Source organism: Hetaerina americana, unplaced genomic scaffold, assembly GCF_022747635.1.
Source record: "Hetaerina americana unplaced genomic scaffold, ioHetAmer1.1.p SCAF_141, whole genome shotgun sequence".
Lineage (NCBI taxonomy): Eukaryota > Metazoa > Arthropoda > Insecta > Odonata > Calopterygidae > Hetaerina > Hetaerina americana.
In genome coordinates this window covers 379,234-400,927 of record NW_027286526.1, presented here as the reverse complement: position 1 = coordinate 400,927, position 21,694 = coordinate 379,234, and the positions used below count along the sequence as shown (strand labels likewise).

The 21,694-nt window shown below is 36.5% G+C and overlaps 1 protein-coding gene across 1 annotated transcript in view; it reads left to right on the top strand.

Moving 5' to 3' along the window:
• The first annotated feature begins 3,421 nt into the window (after positions 1-3,421).
• LOC139686466 (zinc finger protein 892-like) overlaps positions 3,422-21,694 on the top strand; it is a 47,154-nt gene continuing 28,881 nt past the window's right edge. The window contains exons 1-3 of the mRNA XM_071583650.1: positions 3,422-3,485; positions 3,545-3,801; positions 19,390-19,412. Coding sequence (XP_071439751.1) covers positions 3,422-3,485; positions 3,545-3,801; positions 19,390-19,412 — 344 coding nt within the window. The remainder of the gene's footprint in view (positions 3,486-3,544; positions 3,802-19,389; positions 19,413-21,694) is intronic.

Genomic DNA, 21,694 nt, shown 5'->3' with positions numbered 1-21,694 from the left:
ATATTATTTATAATGGAGAAAAGTTCGCAGATTGTTTCATTTTATGGTTTTTGGATAAAGAAATTATGATAAGGTTAGGGCTTTTCAGGCAGTTTGGTTTAGGAAAAGGAATGTGTAAGGTTGAAGGTTTGAGAATTTTACTACTCAGCAGTTTTTCAGGTTGCCCACTTTTTCTGAGACAATCACGTAACTGGTCGGTGTATTTTTACTACGGGTGAGTGTTCTTGTAGAAACAGAAGCCACAGAGTGAGAAGGGGAAGAAGGATTTTGTGTGGCATGCGTGGCTGCAGTTGAAGTAAATTTATTGTTTATAGTAAGTTTCATTCAGACTGTTAAAATTATTTTATTAGGTGTATATGTGGATAGCTTGGAAAGTTATATTCAAGTCAGATGTAGATTAATTGAAAGATACTGTGGAAAGGATGAAGAAAAAGACATGTCAGTACCGTTTGAGTGTTTCTTTGATGAGAGAACTTATTTTCAAGTTTATCCATTAATAGATTGGCATATGCAGAAGCTATAGTCATGCACATTAACTGCATTTTACATAGTCCCTTCAAAAAGTAAGGTCTTGCATTATTTTTAATGGAAAAGCAAATTTATTCTCAACTTTGTAAAAACCTTAGGAAAGCCTGAGGATTTCAAGTTGCCTTGACAATGAATCATGTTTTTTTATCCTTGTAAGCACCTTTATAATACTGGAGTCATACCTTTTTCATGCTGCATTAAAGCCAACTGGCTACTTCTTCTTGCACTTCCTTGTGAATCATTCATATAGTTCCAAAAAGTCCCTGAAATGGTTCACTCCCGAGCTTTCTGAATTACGATTGCATGTAATCCAGCTGCGTCAAAAGTACACTCGCACTGGCAATGATGAGGATAAAAGGACATGGAGACAACTTAAATCCTTTTATAACAATCAAATAATACATTCTAAACGTAGCTTTAACTCCGGTCATATAGGTAATGCTACTAACCATTTAAAAGCAGCCTGGCAGGTCATAAATAAGGAGATTGGTCATTCGAGGGGCGACCTGGACCTTCCATTTAAGCCTGATGACCTGAATAAGTTTTTCATAGAATCAATTGCTGACCTTGTGTCAAATTTTGATTCAACTCCAAGCACTGCCTTGCCTCTTCTTAATAATTCACCAGCAACATTATCTCCCTTCAAATGGAATTGGATTACGGAAGACGAAATCCGTCAAATTATCAAAACCTTAAAATACTCTAGATGTACTGATGTCTATGGGCTATCGGTCAACTTAATTAAAGATCTTGTGGGTTTCATAGAGGTACCCCTGGCGCTAATTCTAAATTCTTGCTTTCAATCGGGCATCTTTCCTGATGCTTTGAAAATATCAAAAACGATACCTATTCATAAAAAAGGAGACAAAACGTTATCGTCCAACTATACGCCTATTTCTTTAATACCGGTATTTGGAAAAATTTTTGAAAAGGCTATTAAGGTTCAGGTTTATGAGCACTTTCAAGTTAACAATTTATTCTCTCCTTCGCAATTTGGCTTTCGTAAAGGCTACTCCACTACTTCAGCTGTCGAGTCCGCAATTAATCAAATTCTAAATGCTTTTCTAAGTAAATCCTCCATTGTTATAACTGCATGTGACCTTTCTAAAGCATTTGACTGTGTTGCTCATCCAATTCTTCTGGAAAAACTTCATTATTATGGTTTCAATGATCTTGAATTACAATTTTTTGAGTCCTATCTCACTGATCGATCCCAATGTGTTTGCACTAATAACAATCTTTCCTCACCCCTGAAATTAGTCTATGGAGTTCCTCAAGGATCAGTCCTTGTGATCAATTAAAGAAATTAAAATAAATTTTCATTAAATTTCTTCTGAAAAATGCATGAAGAGTTAATTATATTATGTTAAAATTAGTTGCAAAAATAATTTGCTACAAAATAATTCAGTGATTCATATAATTTAGCCAAGGAAAATGTAGACTTTATCTTACAAAATAAGCAAAAAAACATAATTAAGAAAAATGACATAATTTTTATCTCTCATTTATTGGTCAGAATTTGAAGATGCTGTGAGTGACCTTTAATACATACTTTATGTACTTATAAAGGATTAGGTGCTCATTGGTTAAGCATACTTGGTGAAATAAGCAATTGACATATTAACAAAAAGAGTAAAATTTTGCAGATACCCAAAGGAGGACACGAAAGTAACAGAAAAAAAAATGGCTGCAATAGTCAAAACCAGCCGTGTCAATGGAACAATTAATTTTTCATTTTGGCAATGAAACATGATGGTAAAATTTCCAGACCAAAACACTACAATAAATTTTTATTTCCTGTTGGATAAATTAGCAGCCGAAACATTTGTATTGCTCAAGACATGATATGCAAAGTTATGGATTTCTTCAGAAGATTTGCATATGAAAAAAAAGATTTGCATACCTGATCACTGCCAAATTGTCATACTGCCCTCTTTGTGATGCAGTTTTTGAAAAATAAGAGCATGACATCATATGTTCACGCCATCTTCACTCACAGGATTTAGCTTCCTGCAACTTCTTTACGTTTCCCAGGCTCAAAAGAGAAGCACTTTGACTCTGATGAAGGTAAAACAAAAAGTGCTAGAAGGCCTAATTCAGGTCAGCAGTGGGTGATGACAGATCCTTTGTTCCTGAGATTTTATTGCAACTGACATTGCTAACATACGTATTTAGACTGATGAGTATGTACAGGCAAGAGTAGATGTATGATTGTATAAATGTATTCACCTTTTTAATGAATATCTACTTATACTTCAAATCTTTCAGATAAACTCCAAAAACAGGATGATGCAGGAGAAGATGCTTCATCCACTCAACTCCATGTGTGTGAAATTTGCTCCAAGGTATTTGAACAAAGGGACCTTCTCAAAGATCATGTAATGCATGTGCACCTTAGCAAGGTGATGCTATTCAGATGTGATGTTTGTGTAGAAGTATTTAAAAGAAAAGATGACCTTGCAAGTCATATCCATTTAGTGCATGCTCTTAAGAAGAAGCACCAATGTGATTTCTGCTCTAAAAACTTTCTGAATTTCAGTAAACTCAAAATTCACATGTCAACGCACACTGGGGAAAAACCATTCCAATGTGCATTGTGTTTAAAAGGTTTTGCTAAAAATATACTTTTACAGAGGCACATGTTGACACACACTGCTGAAAAACAACACAAGTGTAATATGTGTTCTAAACCATTTGCTACGAGTAGTTGTCTAAAGCATCATATGTTGACACATACTGGTGAAAAGCCACACACATGCAACATCTGTTCAAAATCATTCACTCAGAAGAGTCATCTAAAGTCACACATGATGATACATACTGGCGAAGAGCCACACAAGTGCCGGGTGTGTTCAAAATCATTCAAAAGGCATAGTCATCTAAGTCACACATGATGATACACACTGGTGAAAAACCACAACAATGCAAAGTCTGTGCAAAAGCATTCACTTACAGAGGTAATCTAAAGTTACACACACTGGTGAAAAGCCATACAATTGTGACTTTTGTTCAAAAGCCTTTGCTTGTAGAAGTAATCAACAGAGGCACATACTGACACACACTGGTGAAAGGCCACACAAGTGCAACATCTGTTCAAAAGCATTCATCCGGAGTAGTGACCTTAAGTCACACATAAAGACACATACTGGTGAAAAGTCACACACGTGCAGCCTGTGTTTAAAAGCATTCATTCAGAGTAGTCAACTAAAGAGGCACATGTTGACACACACTGGGGAAAAGACACACAAGTGCAACATGTGTTCAAAGGCATTCGTTCAGCGTGGTCATCTTATATCGCACATGATGACACACTCTGCAAAATGATCATAAAAATGTAAGTTATGTCAATAATCATTTACTACCTGGAGCATTGTGAACAAAAGAGTGCTTAGGCTACATAAAATTGAAGTGCATTAGACTGGTGAGGATTATTTGTTATTCCTTAACTCTTCCCAAATATTCCCTTACACTCTGAAGAAACCAATTGTAAAACATAAACTCTTTAACAGTGACATTGTCATGTTTTATGTAATTTTTTAAATAAAAAATAATTTCAGATTAAGCTGAAAATCTCTGGATGATTATGTACATCTTGATAACAAATTTAAACAGAAAAATTTTCAACCTGTAAGAATTAAAATTTCATAATTTTTTACATGTTAATCTTCTAATTCATCATTAACTCAAACTGATTCCTATCAATTTTTAAATTTTTTGATCTGCTAAACATGAATCAATTATAAGGCTTCCATGGACATGTGTAAACTATTTCACCCATTTGTCCATCAATCATGCTACGATTATTGTTAATAAGTTAATTTCTGTGCAATCTAATCTGTTCAGTTTGTATTAAAAGGCAAAACACTTGCATCATGCCTTTTTCCTTGGATATATACCTGGTTTCAATTTTCATGAAGAATAAGATGATAAGATGAATATAATGCAAAGTTGGTTGTGCAAGAGAAAAAAGAAATTGTATTGTTCACAGGACATTGGAGTGTATATGTTTCTCTTTGGCTTTATCAGTAAGTGTGGAAAGCCTAAGGTGGGCAGGGTTTAGATGTTTAGACTGTTGCTGAAGAAAAAATATGCAAAGTTGGGCATGGTTTGTTGACAAATGTTTATTGGTGAAGAATGAATTGTTCCATGATGCCTATGAAAGTAAGATAAAACAAGGCATCAGTCTATATCACACAGCATTTGGTTAGGAAGAAGTAAAGGTATATTTACATAAATGCCCCTATGTTAATACTGGAATGCTGTGAAGGTATTCCCTGGTGGATGATCTTGGGGATTGCATTGCAGACATCATGTTTTGAGTTTGAGAGTTTGGAGTACCTGGTAATGCACAAAAATAGTGATTAAAACCCAGTTACATTCTGCTGAAGTTTCATTCAGAGTAATGAGAAGTTGAGGTATTTCAGTCTGGAACACCCAGTATTTATGGAAGAGCTGGAAATAGCGGGGCTCTATGGGAAATTTCACCTATCCAGAAATTTTGAGCTAGATTACCCTATATTTCTCCTGAAACTTCTGCTGCTTAGTGGAGAAAAGTGGCTTGTGGAGAATATTATAGAAGTTATTCATAATAAGGGTTTGAATAACTGGGTTTTGATATAAATTCCCTTTGCCAAACTAGGAGCATTTGACTTTGGTTTCTTTACTGCTAAACCACAGGCTTCCAAAACATGCTTTATCTGCTGTTTCGATGCATTTGGTGCTGGATGAATACCTCATGAATGGCGTTAAATTGTAGCACAAAATAGATTTGCTTCCTCTTGATTCAGTTGAAATATTGCAACAAAAATGTTTTGCACTTAGCTGATATCCATCTTTAATCACACAGCATTTAGTTTGGAAGAAATTAAGGTGTATTAAGGCTACGTAAGTTCTATTGTATGTCCAGAATAGAACACTGCAATTGCATTCCCCAGTTTTCTGTGCAACTCTGGGGATTGTATAACTGACTTAATCATAATGAAAGTGGGTTGGGATGTTAGGACTTTGAAGGATCTGGCTCTGCACAAAAATAGGCATTGGAACACTGTTACCTTCTGTGGAAGTTGCCTTCAGGATAAAGTGACATTGTAGTATTTCTGTCGTGAGTACCATCTCTTGATGGAAAAAGGGGAAATAGGGGGACTATGTAGAAGGTTCACATATCTAGACATTCAAAATTTTGGGTTCCAAATTGGGATTGGATATAAATGTGCCTTGCCAAACCAGATTTTACTACTTGGGTATCTTTGGCACTAAAACTGGTTTTCATTCAATGCTTTGATGAATGTTTTGTTTCTTACTAGTAGTAGACTTGGGAGCCATATCCCTTATTTTGCGAAAATTCGTAGCAAAAAATGGGTCAATTTCCTCTTGAATTGTTGAAACATTGCTGCTAAATTTGTTTGGACATTTTCTTGTAAATGGCTTTCGGCAAATGCAGCACTCTCCTTGCCCAGAGATAACCAATCCCTAATTCCTTGTAAAAGTCATTTTGCACCTTTTCTTATAATAAAAACATGGCCATTTGATGTTTTATGTATTGCTTCACCTTATGGCCATCCTTCGAGTGGATTATTTCCAAGGGGTATAAGATCATGTTTTAATTCTTCAAATCATGCTTCCTACTTTTTAATGCTTCATATTGAAGGAGTAGAGCCCTTTACATTCAGTTACCTTTAGATTAATTTCCTCAGGTAGCAATGCATCCATATTAAAGAATTCTAGGGCTGCAAGAAATTTAAGTTTATTCATTTCAACAGGAAATATATTATCCATGTACTGCAACAATATGTTTAAAGAAACTACTTGTGAGATTTAGTTGAAACCGATCTAAGGACATATGTGTCCAGACAGAAACCCTAAATTTTTCTTGGTTTGGAATACCAACTATGGGCCAGGTACAGAACATTTCACCTTACCCAATTGTATCATTCCATTACATATTCTTAGGAAATTCTTTATCTTAATGAGGTTTTTCCTTATTAAAGCAGCCGTATTCCTGCAATCCCATTGAAATAACAGATCATCCCTAATGAAGAAATTATATACATCACTTAAATTCCATAACAGCGCCTTGTTGAACTTGTGTTTCTAATGCATTAAAACTGGTCCAAATACTTCCATTTCTTAAAATATGCCGAATGAATGAATTGTCTTTTACCTGCAAATGGGTGATGAGGAGATATATCACCAGAAATGTTTCGGATGATTAATATTTTTTGTGTTCTACTAGCATATCTGCATTAGTTATCAGCCTACTCTTTTTTATTGAATTAAACATACATCTCAACAGATTCAAATAGCTTCCTAGAAAAAACTGAGGAGCAAAAAAACTTTTAAAAATGTGACCAATGAAATAATTTTAAAGTTCGCAAACTTATGATAGAATAAATCTTTACAGGGGTTGTGGGTAATGCAAATATATCATAAATATTTTCGGAATGTTCAAATTATACACTTGGGGGCCATCTCATTGAAAATGCATTGCTGCCTTCATAGATTAATAAAATTAATTTGAGTTGATAGGTGTAACCAGCTTTAAACAAATATCTTTTGAAAATAATACAACTGGGAAAAATCATATGATAGGGGTCTTCAATTACCATTTTAATTCTTATTAAGATAGAAGTTTTCATCAAACAAGGTAACTGTGATTTAAGAGCCTTACTGACAGTATACATACAATTTTGATGTAATATAAATAGCAATTAGAGTTTTGTGTACAATTTCTCCCTTAAAAAATGGCAATAGTGATTTTATATCCTCATTTTACATGAATTGTGTTACCTTTTATGTTATGTCAACACCACCAGTCATTAAAATATGGACTTGAGTTGGTTTCGGCAAGCAATTGTTTCAGATCAGTTGTATTGCCAGCCTGGACAGCATTTAATATAATCATTCTCATCTAGAGTGAAGTCTTGACTAAATGAAGTAGGTGTAAAAGAGAATCCTTAGAGATATCGTACATACTATTTTAAAATTGAAGAAATAGTAATTGAAAAGTTTTGTGCAAAATTGCCCTCTCCAAGTTAACAACATTTCAAACAGAATGATATACTTAAAAATTTCAGGGTAGATGGGAAATACTAACACATATAATTATTATCAAAAATACAGTAACAAATGCGATTATATACATACTATATATGCACAGTATACTACCTTGATCAAAAAGTTCCCGGAATAACCACCGTGTGGCGCTCCCATCGTTCCGATTTGAGTTCTGTTTTTTTCGTTAAATTGGTACATCTGTTGTTGATATTCCCTTTAAATCTTAGTGTCATAACTTGACATTTGCAAAAGTTACGTAGCCAAGAGTACATCTATCTCTGTGTGTGTTGGCGATTTTTTACAATTTCAGAAATGGATTTAAATTTGCAACAACGAACTTGTATTAAATTTTGCGTAAAAAACGGATTTAGTGGCGCACGGACGTTGGAAATGTTGGAAAAGTGTTTCGGCAACGATTCTCTAAAAAAAAACGGTCGTTTACCAGTGGCACGAGCGGTTCAGAAGTGGTCGTGAGTCAATCGAAGATGATGAACGCAGTGGCAGACCATCGACATCGAAAGTCGGTGAAAAAATTGATAAAGTAAAAGAAATGTTGGTCAATAACCGCAAATTAACCATCAGAGAAATAGCGGAGGACTTGAACATTGCCTATGGGTCCGCCCAAGACATTGTGGTTAATGATTTGGGTTTCCGTCGTGTAGCAGCAAAGTTGGTGCCAAAAGACCTCAATTTCATGCAAAAAAGAGACCGTATTGACGTCGCAAAAGACATGATTTGCGAGGCTGAATCCGATCCCACATTCATCAAAAGGATCATTACTGGAGACGAGACGTGGGTTTATGAGTACGACACGCAATCCAGACATCAGGCAAGTGAATGGCGTTCACCAAATGAGCCGAGACCAAAAAAACCACGTCGTCTTCAGTCAAAAAAGAAAGCAATGCTGACGGTTTTCATGGATTACAACGGTGTAGTGCATCATGAATTTTTGCCAGAAGGCCAGACAGTAAACAATGAGTATTATTTGGGCGTTATGAGACGTTTGCGTGAAGCAATTCGCCGAAAGAGACCAGAAATGTGGGCAGAAAACTCGTGGATTTTGCACCATGATAACGCACCGTCGCACAGTGCTATCATTATTCGTAATTTTTTGACGAAAAATGCAACAAATACCATCCAACAGCCACCGAATTCACCTGATTTGGCTCCCTGTGACTTCTTTCTGTTCAATCGAGTTAAAAAACCATTACGGGGAACGCGTATTAGCAGCCGAGAGGAAGTAATGGAAAAATCGCAGGAAGCACTGATGGACATACCGAAAACCGAATATAAAAAATGTTTCGAGGATTGGATCAAGCGCTGGCATAAGTGTGTTGCAGTCGATGGGGATTACTTTGAAGGGGACAATATAGATTTAGATGAATAAACTTGTATTTTTAATTTTCTGAATAAATTCCGGGAAATATTTGATCAAGGTAGTATGTCAAATGCCAGGGTGTGATAATCAATGCATGCTGAGGAATACCTGTTTTTGGAAAGGCTTGGTGACTACGTGCATGGCTGAGGAAGTAGACATATCACATATAAGAGGATTTGATGAACCAGGAAAAGCAACTTATTTCAGAATTAATGAGGAAGTCTGAATGGAATTGACAAGGGCACGATCAGACTCTGGAGAGGCAGCTAGTGCAGAGTAATCTATGGAGGCAGAAATGCTTTGAATGCCAGACATTGTGTCTGCTACAATATTATCTTTACCTGCAATTTACATGATGTCTGTGGTAAATAGGCTTGTTAAGTCTAGTTGCTTTGTTGCTTTGTTTGTGGTAAATTGGCTTGTTGAGGGGCATAGGGATGGGTTTGTGCTTTTAGAAATGGATTGGTTAATTTGAAGCATAAGTTAATAGGGCATTTAAAAGCTATGAAGGTGCATTTGGGGAAAAGGTCAGAGATGAATTATGTTTTGACAATAGCAAATGATCTCATTAAGATTGATCTATTAAGATTTATCTCTGCCTGGTATCTCATGTAACCTTAAGGACTGGATATATCAGTTTTTTTTGTGATTAAGAAAAATTGTCATTGAAGCAAGATGTTAGACCTGAATTGGTTGCTTTTTGATGGTGGCTTTGGAGAAAATGAAGATGACAGAAGGGAAAAAAAAGTCAGTCAGTCAGGGGGAACTGCTTGGAAAAACCTAAAGTAGGAAGGAATGAAGAATTCAGGGTTCTCCAGAATCAAATGCTATTAGTGAAACACACCTGCAAAATAGCATGCTTGCAGAATACACCATAAACTATTGATTGTTCTTATACCATAACTAATGTACACAAAAGTGGATTAAATATTAGCCAAATGTATTGATATGATATTAATACAGTACCAACAAAAACAAGATACTGATAATTTTGGTTTTGCATATACTGATTGCATGTCCATAAACAGTTCTAAATCACTAAAGGAGAAACACTGATAGCAGTGAATGGGATTTTCTTGAGGCAAAAGTAAAAAATTAATACTTGTCAGACTTTCTTACCTTACTGAGAGATGACCTGTTGCTACAGCAACATGTCATCTCTCGGGCATCATTTCTTCTGAGAGATGTCAAAGTCAAACTCTTCCTTAATATATACTTCCTCATTGGACACATGTAATTTGCAATCTTCTAAAGAGTCCTGTAAGAAAAAAGACCAACTTTTCACATGCAGCAATTTAAAATATTTCCATATAATGAAAAAGATTGCTGGAAAAGTTTACATTCTACTAACCACTATTGTTAAGAGAACAATAGTAAGTCCAGTCTTTAAGGGTCACATTTCATGAAAATAAATTATAGATTTTAGAAAAAGTCAGGTCTAGGGAGATATTTCAAATTGAAATAACAAACTGACACCCTAAGTATAACTGGTTTCAAAGCACAGATGGTTATTATTACAAACATGAAAATGCACACTCCCCAAAATTATAATTTCCCCATTGCCAGGACAAATTACTGTCACCTTTTTAAATTGAAAGTCAATTGCCACGGATACCTCTCTGCCCTGGATTTTCAGCTTGAATGTCTTGGGATCATGCTGGATTACTCAAAATAGCCCATCGTAAGGAGGAACCAACAATGGATGGAGCCTATAATTTCTCGAAAATACATGGGAAACAGTTTCCAGGTCTTTAACCCTCTTAGTGCGGCGGGGATTTCAGGGGTACTAGTGAGAAGTGGGAAGTGTAATTTAAGAAAATGTATCACCTTAGGAAAAAAAACATTATGAAGTTATTTGTTTAGATATCCATATGCAGTTTTTTTATTTTAAAATATAATAATGTAGTTAATAATGATGTAATACATTTACATCATCTGAATAATAAATGTAATTATTACAGTATCATAAATTTGAAGAATATTTTTTTAGCAGTAAGATTTCGATTTTTAGACACAAAAATAATATTTTTTTAAAAACATTTTTCAATTAAACTACAATATTTAAATAAAATAAAGAATCAAAAAGACATGTAGAAAAAATTATAAATAAATAAAGAAAAACCAGTGAGTTACAAATTTTTTTGTACGCCTCTGCATAGTTCGATTTTGTTGAAAAGGCTGATCTCACTGAGTCAAATTGGGACTTTTCCCCTTTCCTTGAGACTGCGGCAATGTGCTTACAATCTAAAGGCAGAAAAAAACTAAGTTCTAACTCACAGAGAACTGCTTACAATGTAATCCATTACACTGGGCGCAATTGATTAGATACGACGGACGGCAAGAGAAACCAAAATGATTACAAAGTAGTGTTCTCATTTCCATCGTCTCAACCAAGTCTGAATAAACAGGTATATATCAGCACCACGACACCACAATACATTCAAGAGATTACAGATGAAAACAGATAAGTAGCCTTTCAGTGGCTTTTCATAGTGGAAAGACTACTCAGAAAAAAAAAACGAGCAAACAATTAGGCAGAGCTTCCCGACATGTACAAAACTGACCGAAAAATTATGGTAAGAATTATACTTTTTTAAAAGCATTTACAATTGCTAAAAAAAATTTAAAAAATAGTTGCCTAATTCTATGGAATTCAACCTATCGATAGCACAAAAACCATAAATTATTAAAGAAAAAGCCATAAGTTACAACGATTTAAACAAAAGCCTACGCAAGGGCCGATATATCGGCCCGCCGCACTTTTCGCCAGGGATATGAAAGCCGATATATCGGCCCGCCGCACTAAGAGGGTTAAACATGAAAATGTTGCAGACTCCATGTCAAGAGACTGGCAGTGGCTAGAGTTGGCAGAGGTCCTACCACAGGATGGTGACAAAATCTACAGTAAAAGTAATTGCACTAGTGGAAGAGGAAAAGAATTCTCCAGGAAGCCAGTGTTTGGCCATAAATGACCTCTGCAGGCATTGCCTGGATTTCTTCTTTAAATGTGGACCTCAGACCCATGAGAACCACAGGCATTGGTCAATTAGTTACCACCATAGAAATGGATAGCTGCCTTCAACTGGTGGTGAAGGCATTCAACCATCTTATTGGCTGCAGTTTGATGGGCTGATGTCTGCAGGTGCTTTGTCCAAGTCAACTGAATCAGCTGCTAGAACAAGTTACTCTGAAATTGCTACCCCTGGTCCGTGGTGATGCAAATGGGAGTTCCAAAACATAAAAACCTCTCCTAGAAAAGGGTCCTTATGGCAGTTTCTGCAGTGATGTCTTGAATTGGAAAAGCTTCAGGCCACTGGCTGAAGTGGTCAATACATGTCATTATGTAGCAAAAACACTGGCTTCTTGGAAGAGGCCCAACAAAATCTAGGTGAATATGCATAAATTATGCACTGGCAATGAGAAAAGCACCAATGGGGGACAAAACATGTCTGGCAATTTTACTCCTCCTTTGTAAACATGAGCATTCATGACAATATCGCCTCATGGAAGGCCAAACAAAGTGCTCAGCTACTAGGCAGGTTGTCTGTCAAATGCCAGGATGTGATAATCAATGCATGCTGAGGAATACCTGTTTATGGAAAGGCTCAGTGAACACTGGCATGGCTGAGGAATTGGACATATCACATATGAGAGGATTTGATAAACCAGGAAAAGCAACTTTTTTCAGAATTAATGAGGAATTCTTAAGAGAATTGACAAGGTCATGATCAGACTCTGGAGTGGCAGCTAGAGCAGAGTAATATATGGAGGCAGAAATGCTTTGAATGCCAGACATGGTGTCTGCTACAATATTATCTTTACCTGCTTGATATCTGTGGTAAATTGGGTTACTAGGTCTGAATGCCTACACTGCCGGGAGGAACACTTTTCATGCCTCTGGGAAAATGTAAAAGAAAGGGGTTTAGGTTTGGTGAAGGTTTGTCCTTCTACCATATGTGGGAACTGGATCACTGCCTTATATACTGCTTAAAGTTCCTTGTAATAGGCGCTTTAAGGTCTTTCAGCATCACTCAGGTTTTGGCCCAGAAACCAAGAGGCTGATATCCTTTGAAAGTGAGTTGTTGAAGGACAGCACCAACCAAAAACTCCAAAGTGTCTCTGACAAGGGTCAGAGGAAAGACACTTTTTGATGAGCTAAAATGGCAGTATTGCACAGAGCCTCTTTGCAGTCTAGGAATGACGTCTCTGATGCTGGTAGCAAGCTGATGGAGTCCTTGCTGTTTACCTTACCTGCCAGGAGGTTGCTAGGGGTTTCCTGGCTATTTGCGGTATAAGGGATAAAATGGTGGTAATAATTTACCATCCTTAATAATTGCCACAGCCGGTGTATGGGAGCTGGTAGGGGAAAATCATGCATAGAAATTAACCTTCTCAGTGAGTGGTTAAGTTCCCTCCTCCAACACCATACATCCTAGAAACTATATCTCATTCACACTGAAAACAGACTTTGAGGGATTAATAACCATGCCGTGATCCCTCAAGCGGCCAAATATTGTCCGCAGATGCTGCTCATGCTCCAAAAAATTACGTGATGCAACACGGATATCATCTATGTATGCATTAGCATAAGTGAATCCCTTTAACATGTCATTATTAACATATGAAAGGTCTGCACAGTGTTTCGAAGGCCGAGTGTCATAAATTGAAACTCAATAAGGCCAAAAGGCATTATTGTTGCAGTTTTGGGAATATCTGCAGGGTTGACAGGTATTGGTTGAACACACAAACTAAATCAATTTTTGAAAAATGATAACGCCACATAACCCCTGTGCAAAATCCGTGATATGCAGTGTTGAGTAATGATCAGGCATAGTTCTGAAATTCAGCAAGTGGTAGTTGCCACAGGGGCACCACTTGGTACTCTTCTTTGGCACCAGGTGTAAGGCAGACAACCAAGAGTTAGATGACCTCCATGCAGAACCTATCTGAAGCATCAGCTCAAATTCTTTATTGGCAAAGGCAAGCTCATCTGTTGTGAGATGGTGGGGCCAAGATGAAACCAAAATGAAAACAAAATGTTTACAAGTAATATCCACAAGGTGACCAAAGTGACAAAGAAAATCTGCCCCTATTATTAGCTGCAGCACATCGCCAATGACAAACTTCAACAAAATATATTGCAAGAAGCCAAGGGAAAGGAAGAAAGTGGCAGATCCATATGTAGTGATGGCAGTGTCATTAGAGAAAAGATTAAGGTCTGAATTCCCTCTACGCTCACAGAGCCAAATGACGGGGTAGAGACAGAGACGGCACCAGTGTCTTTAAGGAATTGACACCAGACAAGGTGCCAATGACAAAAACCATGCTGGATAGGTCTAAGAGTTAACCTGCTGCCTACAAGGACTGCCCAATTTATTTCCCTGCATCATACAAACAGGGAAGGGTAGACTTAATGGCATTACTCCCTGGCGGTGGTACCAGCAGATGCCTTGATTGGAATGAATTTAGGGCTGGAGCCGGGTAAGAGATTTTGCCATGGCTGAGGGAATGGGGACGTGAGTGCATACCATGCCCTTTGGCATGCACTGCGACTTTTTTAGGGAGGTTTTCAATCTTCTCTATCAGTGTACTATTAACTGGGTTAGCGGCAACTGCCAAGTATAAATGAGCAGCTACACACAGCATTATGTGATGTAAGCACGGTTCTTTTTTCTGGATCTTTTCCTATGCCCACCTTTAGTTTCCCAGGACAACATCTGGTATCCTGCTAAGAATCAGGCAGCTCAAATGACCTTGCAAATCATATCAACTTGGTGCATGCTGCGAAAAATAAGTATCAATGTGAATTCTGCACCTAAAACTTTCTATTTTTGAGTAGACTCAAAATCCACAAGTCATCACATACTGCAGAAGGACCATTTAAATGTGCAATGTTTGAAAGGTTTTGTTCAAAAGCAGTATCTAATGAGGCACATTTTGGCCCATACTGAAGAAAGGCGACACAAATGTGAAATATGCTCAAGAGCATTTACTCAGAAAAATAATCTAAAACGGCACTTGTTGACACACACAGGTGAAAAGAGCCACAAGTGTGAGGTATGTTCAAGAGCATTTACTCATTATTATTATCTAAAAAGGCACTTGTTGACACACACAGGTGAAAAGAGCCACAAGTGTGAGATATGCTGAAGAGCATTTACTCATTATTATTATCTAAAAAGGCACTTGCTGACACACACAGGTGAAAAGAGCCACGAGTGTGAGATATGCTCAAGAGCATTTACTCAGAATGTTAATCTAAAGAGACACTTGTTGACACAAACTGGTGAGAAGCCATACCAGTGCAGGATCTTTTCTAAAGCATTCATTCGGAACAATAATCTCAAGTCACACATGAAGTCACACACTGCAAAATGATCAGGAAGCAGTGTGAATTTTATTCAAAGTTATTTACTTATGCTTATAGCTGGAGCCTTATTCACAGCCACATACTTTTAAAAGCCCACATAAATGAGTTACATATTTGTCAGAATTTTAACAACGAAGCATCATCATTGAATACAGGAAGGCTTAGACAAAAGTAAGAAACTAAAGTGCTTGAATTATACAAATCCTTCTCCCAAGAATTACAGAGGCAATGTATGAATGACATGCATAATTTAGATAATAACGATTATTTAATGATCATACACTCTTTTAAATAATTATATCACTACCAAGGACCATTGTAATAAATTTATTTCAAGTTTTAAAAAAAAGTGTCAACATTATCCTGTTTTGTGTAACTTATTTGAATAAAAATTAACAGCTATGAAAATTTTTATTTTGCTATCTATCATTTGAATAGTATTAAATCTATCAGGAATCCATTTTCAATTGCACAATATTTAGTTCAAATGAATTTGAGGTATATCTACATAGAGTTCATTGCTGAAAAGCTGCAAGGGATTTCCTTTGTTCTAAGTGATCATTATTGTGATTCTATTGCTGATGTTGTCTTTGAGACATTTAATTGTGAAGTTAAGAGTTTTAAGTAACTGTTTTTAAATAAAAATAAAGATTGGAATGCAATTACCATTTGTGGTATTTTCCTTCCAGATAGATAGATAGATAGATAGATAGATAGATAGATAGTGGTCTTTATTTGGGCGAAATTGAGACCAAATGGTCCCTTCTTCCATTTAACCCATCGTCATATACATATTATATTAGCCATTTAAACTTACAGTTACATTCAAATCTAAACATAAAACACAAAGAGATAGACAAATTCATTAATCCAAATTTGCACATCGAAAAGAGAAAAGTATATACATATATATAGACACACACATACACATACATATATACCTATATTCATACACATATACATACATATCCACACACACATACATATACACACATAAAAACATACATACATGCATTCATACACATGCAGAAATACATACATAAGTAGACACATACACACCCATACATACATACATATACATATATAAATTAAGAATACTCCTTAAAATACTCAAATTAAATGACAGTGAAGATATAGTACAATAAAATGAGGAAAGTCTAAGCAAAGAATGAGGTTTGTGGGAAAAGCTAGGGAGAGCGTGGCATTGCTCAACTAGTTAAAACCCACGCAGGAAAAACACCCACGAAGAGAAGGGGGGTGTGAAAAACCTGCGAAAACCCTATCAATTAGAGGAAAGATACATGTACATTGTAACAATCATTTATACAGAGTATACATATTATTAAGTTACTGAAATTGAATTGGAGAAATTAAATACATTGACAACACATGCGGAGTAATGAGAAGCGTGATGTTTTTAAAAATAATTATGCAAACTCCTACCGCTTGAGATGACAAAACAAAAGCAGGGTAAAAAACAAAGTAGACACAGTGATCTGTAAAACAGCTGAGTGAAATGACGGAGGGATACTGGTTAAGTTAAGTAACTGAGGAAAATGAACTTGTGAAGTGCTCTTCTAAATGTTGTTGTTGATGAAGAGTTTTTTATGTCATCTGGGAGAGAGTTCCACAGACGGCATGCTGTAATATGAAAAGATTTGTGATAGATTTCCGTGCGATGGTGTGGGACAAGAAGTTTATTATTACCCCTGGTATTTCTGTTGTGGATTGAGTTGATGAAGAGGAAGTTTTTGTATAGATATTTAGGTGTGTGCTTTGAAAGTATTCTGTAGAGAAGTGAAAGAATATGTAAATGCCTGCGGCCTTCTAGCTTTAACCAAGATATTCTATTAAATGAGTCGGAAATATGATTGTACTTCCTAAGATCACATATGAACCGCACACAGGAATTATGGGTCTTCTGGAGTTTGGTTTTTAGTTCGCCTGAAAGGTCTTGGTATACTACATCACAGTAGTCAAAGTGGGGTATGAGAAGAGTGGACACAAGAAGCATCTTTAAGGAGGGGGGATCAATGTGCTTTAACCTTTTCAGTGAATGCAGGGATGAGTTAATTTTTCTGCAGATAGCAATTGCATGATCAGTCCAAGATAATGTTTCATTTATGGTTAAGCCTAAATTATTTACTGTCCTTAGGTATGGTATGATAGATCCTTGCAATTTTAGTGGTGGTAGTTTATCAATACTTATTTTAGAATGTATTTTATGGTATCCAATTATGATGGACTGACTTTTGATTGGGTTTATTTTCAATAAATTTTTTATTCCCCATAGTGACAAAGCAGCCAGATCTGCATTAATTTCGTTTATAATTGTAAGTAGGTCTTGAAGGCGGGAATGGTGATATATTTGTAAATCATCGGCATAAAGGTGATGATTGCAATTTAAAATGCATTTACTAATATCGTTTATATACAGGGAAAAAAGCAAAGGTCCAAGAATGGATCCTTGTGGAACACCCCTGTGTATTTGAAGCCAGTTAGAGGATGAATTAGGTGTAGTGACACTTTGGAATCGGTTACTTAGGTATGAGCGAATCCACAGTAAAGACGAGGAAGAAAAATTCAGGTTTTGAAGTTTTGCTAAGAGAATATCTTTGTCAATAGAGTCGAAGGCTTTGGTAAAGTCTAGGAGAGTCATTATTGTCACCTCTTTGCGATCCATGGATAGTCGGATGTCATCTGTTATTTTAAGGAGAGCGGTAGCAGTGCTGTGAGAGGACCGAAAGCCAGATTGTAGAGGATCAAGTAGTTATTTTCATTTAGAAACTTTGAAATTTGTTCATGAATGAGTCTCTCGAATGCTTTTGATAAAGGAGGCAAGATGCTGATTGGTCTGTATTCAGCAATGTTAGTGGGTGTGGATTTTTTGGGGATGGGACGGACGAGGGCACGTTTCCAGAGGGAGGGATATGTTTCAGTTAAAATAGACCAATTAAAGATATGAGTTAAAACAGGAAGTACAATGGGAAGTAACTTTTGTATGAGAATAGCTGAAATTCCGTCAGCTCCATCTGAGGAACACATGATTTTTTCGAGGGCCTGGAGGACTTTCATTTGTGTGACGGGAGAAATTTTGAATGAGCTTCCAGCAGAGACTGGAGTTGGTTCAGAATTTTTCAAACTGTATATGTATTCATTTTTCGCATTAAAGTCGATTTCCGTCGGTGGGGTTGTGAATAAACGGTTTAGGTCGTCTGGAGAAATGTCAGCAGGTAGGGAGTGTTGATTTTTAGTTTTTCCGACACCAAGGTACTTCAAGCTTTTCCAAATATGTGACGGGGGCTCTTTAGATATTTAGAAGGCTAATCTGATTTTGGAATTTCTAATGACTTGTTTAGTTTTGTTACGCAGTTTTTTGTAGATATTGAATACATTTTTGTTTTTATGTTTTTTAAACAGGCTATAGACTGCGTCACGCCTACGCATCAAGTATTTTATTTCATCTGTTATCCAAGGGGAGTGTGGTTTGGACAGTCGGATTTTTCTAAACGGTGCATGTTTGTCTCCTAGATCATTTAAGAACGTATTAAATAGTTCTACTTTTTTATCTATGTCGTTGATGAATTCTATAGACTGCCATGGAATGGTAGCCGCATCGGATACCAGGTATTTGTCATCTATGGACTTGAAATCGCGAGTAAGAATGAATTTCTGCTTAAATTTAGGACATCTAACTGAGTATGTTAAAAATAACACATCATGCATGGATATTCCTGGGGCAGAAAGTTGCCCATATGTTGTGATTTTGTCAGGGTTGGCTGTAATTATTGCATCAAGCCAAGTGGCTGATGAAGATGTATGATGGGTAGGTTCTAGGGGAAGTATACTAAGACCGAGGGATGACATAGAGTTAGTAATTGTTTTAGAGTCATGAGTTGAGGAAAGAAAGTTGGCATTGAAGTCACCAGTAATAATAACATGGTCATAGTTCGGAATGAGGGAAGATAATGCTTCTTCCAAGTCGGAAAAATAACCTATCTTGGGTGGGCGGTAAACTATGCCTAAAAGAATTTTTTGTAGGTTGAAGGTTATCTCTAAGAATGCAAACTCGGGTCTTTTGCAGTAAACGGAAGAACTTTTTGATATAATTTTGAATGAGAGATCTTTTCTCACGTAGACACCTACGCCTCCACCACCCTTGCCGATACGATCATGTCGATAGAAGTTGTAGCCAGGAATGTCGATGGATGAGGTAGGCATATGAGGCTTAAGCCAAGTCTCAGCGATGGAAATTGCATGAACGTCGTTGTCAGGTAGAAGTTGACACAATTCGTCAAGGTGCGCAGAGAGACTTTGGGCGTTGAGGTAAATTATTTGAAAAGAACGAGGGTGAGATCTAAAAATGCTGCATAAGGTTAATTTATTGTTAAAGAATTTACTTGGAGCCACGTATCGTAGCCACGTAGATCAATGGTTGCAGAGGAAAGTCTTCGAGACGTATTTTTACCTTCAAGTTGGAAAGAGACGAATTCCGGTGCCAGAGGATTTAGGGATCTGTGGTGGCTTTTAGGGAAGAATTCTGGTGCAAAAGGGTCTAAGGGCGAAAAGGTTTGGGGAAATCCGAACTGGTATTTTGTGGGTAGCTGGGTAAAATGTAATGACACAGGGTCATTATCGGGGAATTCAGTCGTGTATGAGGGACAAGGATTAGCGATGTTACCTGTGGGGGTCAAGGTATTTTGAGTGGAAAGGAGTGGGAGAGCATCCTGCGGTGACAGCTAAGGAGTCTTTAAGGTATTTCAGTCAAAAGCACACTGTTTAAGGTGCAAAATAAGGGGTCTTTGAAGAAAGTTTTACTCATCCAAACATTTCAAACTTAATCATCTCAAATACTCTGGCTTCTTTTGGAGAAATGCCACTTAGTTGGGAACATAAATGAAATTGTTGGTATTCTGGTTTTGAAATGCATGGATTTGGGTATGTTTGAAATTTGCTGAAACATATGCTTTTCACTTTGGTATCTTTGGTACTGAGTGGCAAGGTTAAATGTGTTAGTAACTTCTGGAATCTGCGAAACTTTGCTGGGAAAATTGCTTTTAAAGAGCTTTTAAGAAATGCAGCACTCACCTTGCCCAGAGTTAACCCATCCATATTCCTTACTGCAAGTTATATTTCAACTCTTCTTTTGCTATCCTCATGGTCTAAGGTATCTCATGATTCTTCGGTGTCTTAATGTCATACATGATGTTTTGTATCTTATTTGATATTTTTCTGTATTGTAGCACTTGATGGCTATCCTTCTGGGAGGTCATCTCCAAGGGATTTTGGACCCTGTTGAAAATTCAGCAACTCAGTTTTGGTTGGCTGAAATTAAATGAGTCCCTCTCTACTTTTGTAAACTTCATATGGATTTCCTATTAATCCCTCTATAATGAGGTATTTTATTACAGAAATAAATTCAAGTTCTTCATTTTAATCAGAAATCATGTTCTGCCACAATTTGATTACAGACTCTATTTGACAGAACCATTTGGAACTCTGCTTACAAACTAAACACACTTGCACCCAGGCTAGAATCATAAATATTTCTCTGATTGGATTACCATTCGTGTTTAGTTTAGAACTTTTATACTTATCCCTTATTATCATGCCTTTTCATTCTCTCAGGAGAATTCTCAGCTTAGTGAGGATTTTCCTTATTAAAGTAACTGAATTCTGTCACCGTCATTGAAACAACTTCATCTTCTATTCATCAACTCTCTAAATCACTGAAATTTGATGGCAGCATAAGGTTTTAACTTTCCTTGCTCTAGCCAAAGAAAATGTTTTTGTCAAAGATACTCCTCAAAATATACTGGATGAATGCAATGACTTAAAAATTTTGAATGCATATCAAGAAAAAAGGTGACTTCCAAAAAACACAAGGAATGGTTATAAAGGGCATTTTGAATGTGGTCTACAAACATGCATGCATTAGTTTATAACCTAAACTTATGTATCTAATTAAAAATGCACCCAAAGAGATTTAAAAAGCCACACAGAGTCTACTCATAATTAGAACACTTTGTTAGAAAGCTTTACCAATTAAAAAAGTTTGATTTTTAGACATCTATGATTTAAAAAACGTTGCTCCAGGACTATTTGTTTCTATTTGTTTGACTAGTTGTTTCTCCAAAAATCTCATTTTTTTAACAATGTTACTGTAACAAACCCTTGAGCATTTCATAATGAAAACAACATTCTTACCTCTTTAGAATAATAAATTTTACACATTCACCAGTGTAAACAGCTATAATAAGCTTTTCCTTCTTAGTCATAACAATGAAGGAAATTCAAATGCTACGGGTTGGAAATGAGTATGCTCATTCCTATTTTTGAAATCGGTTTTTCAACAGGGTGCCCAG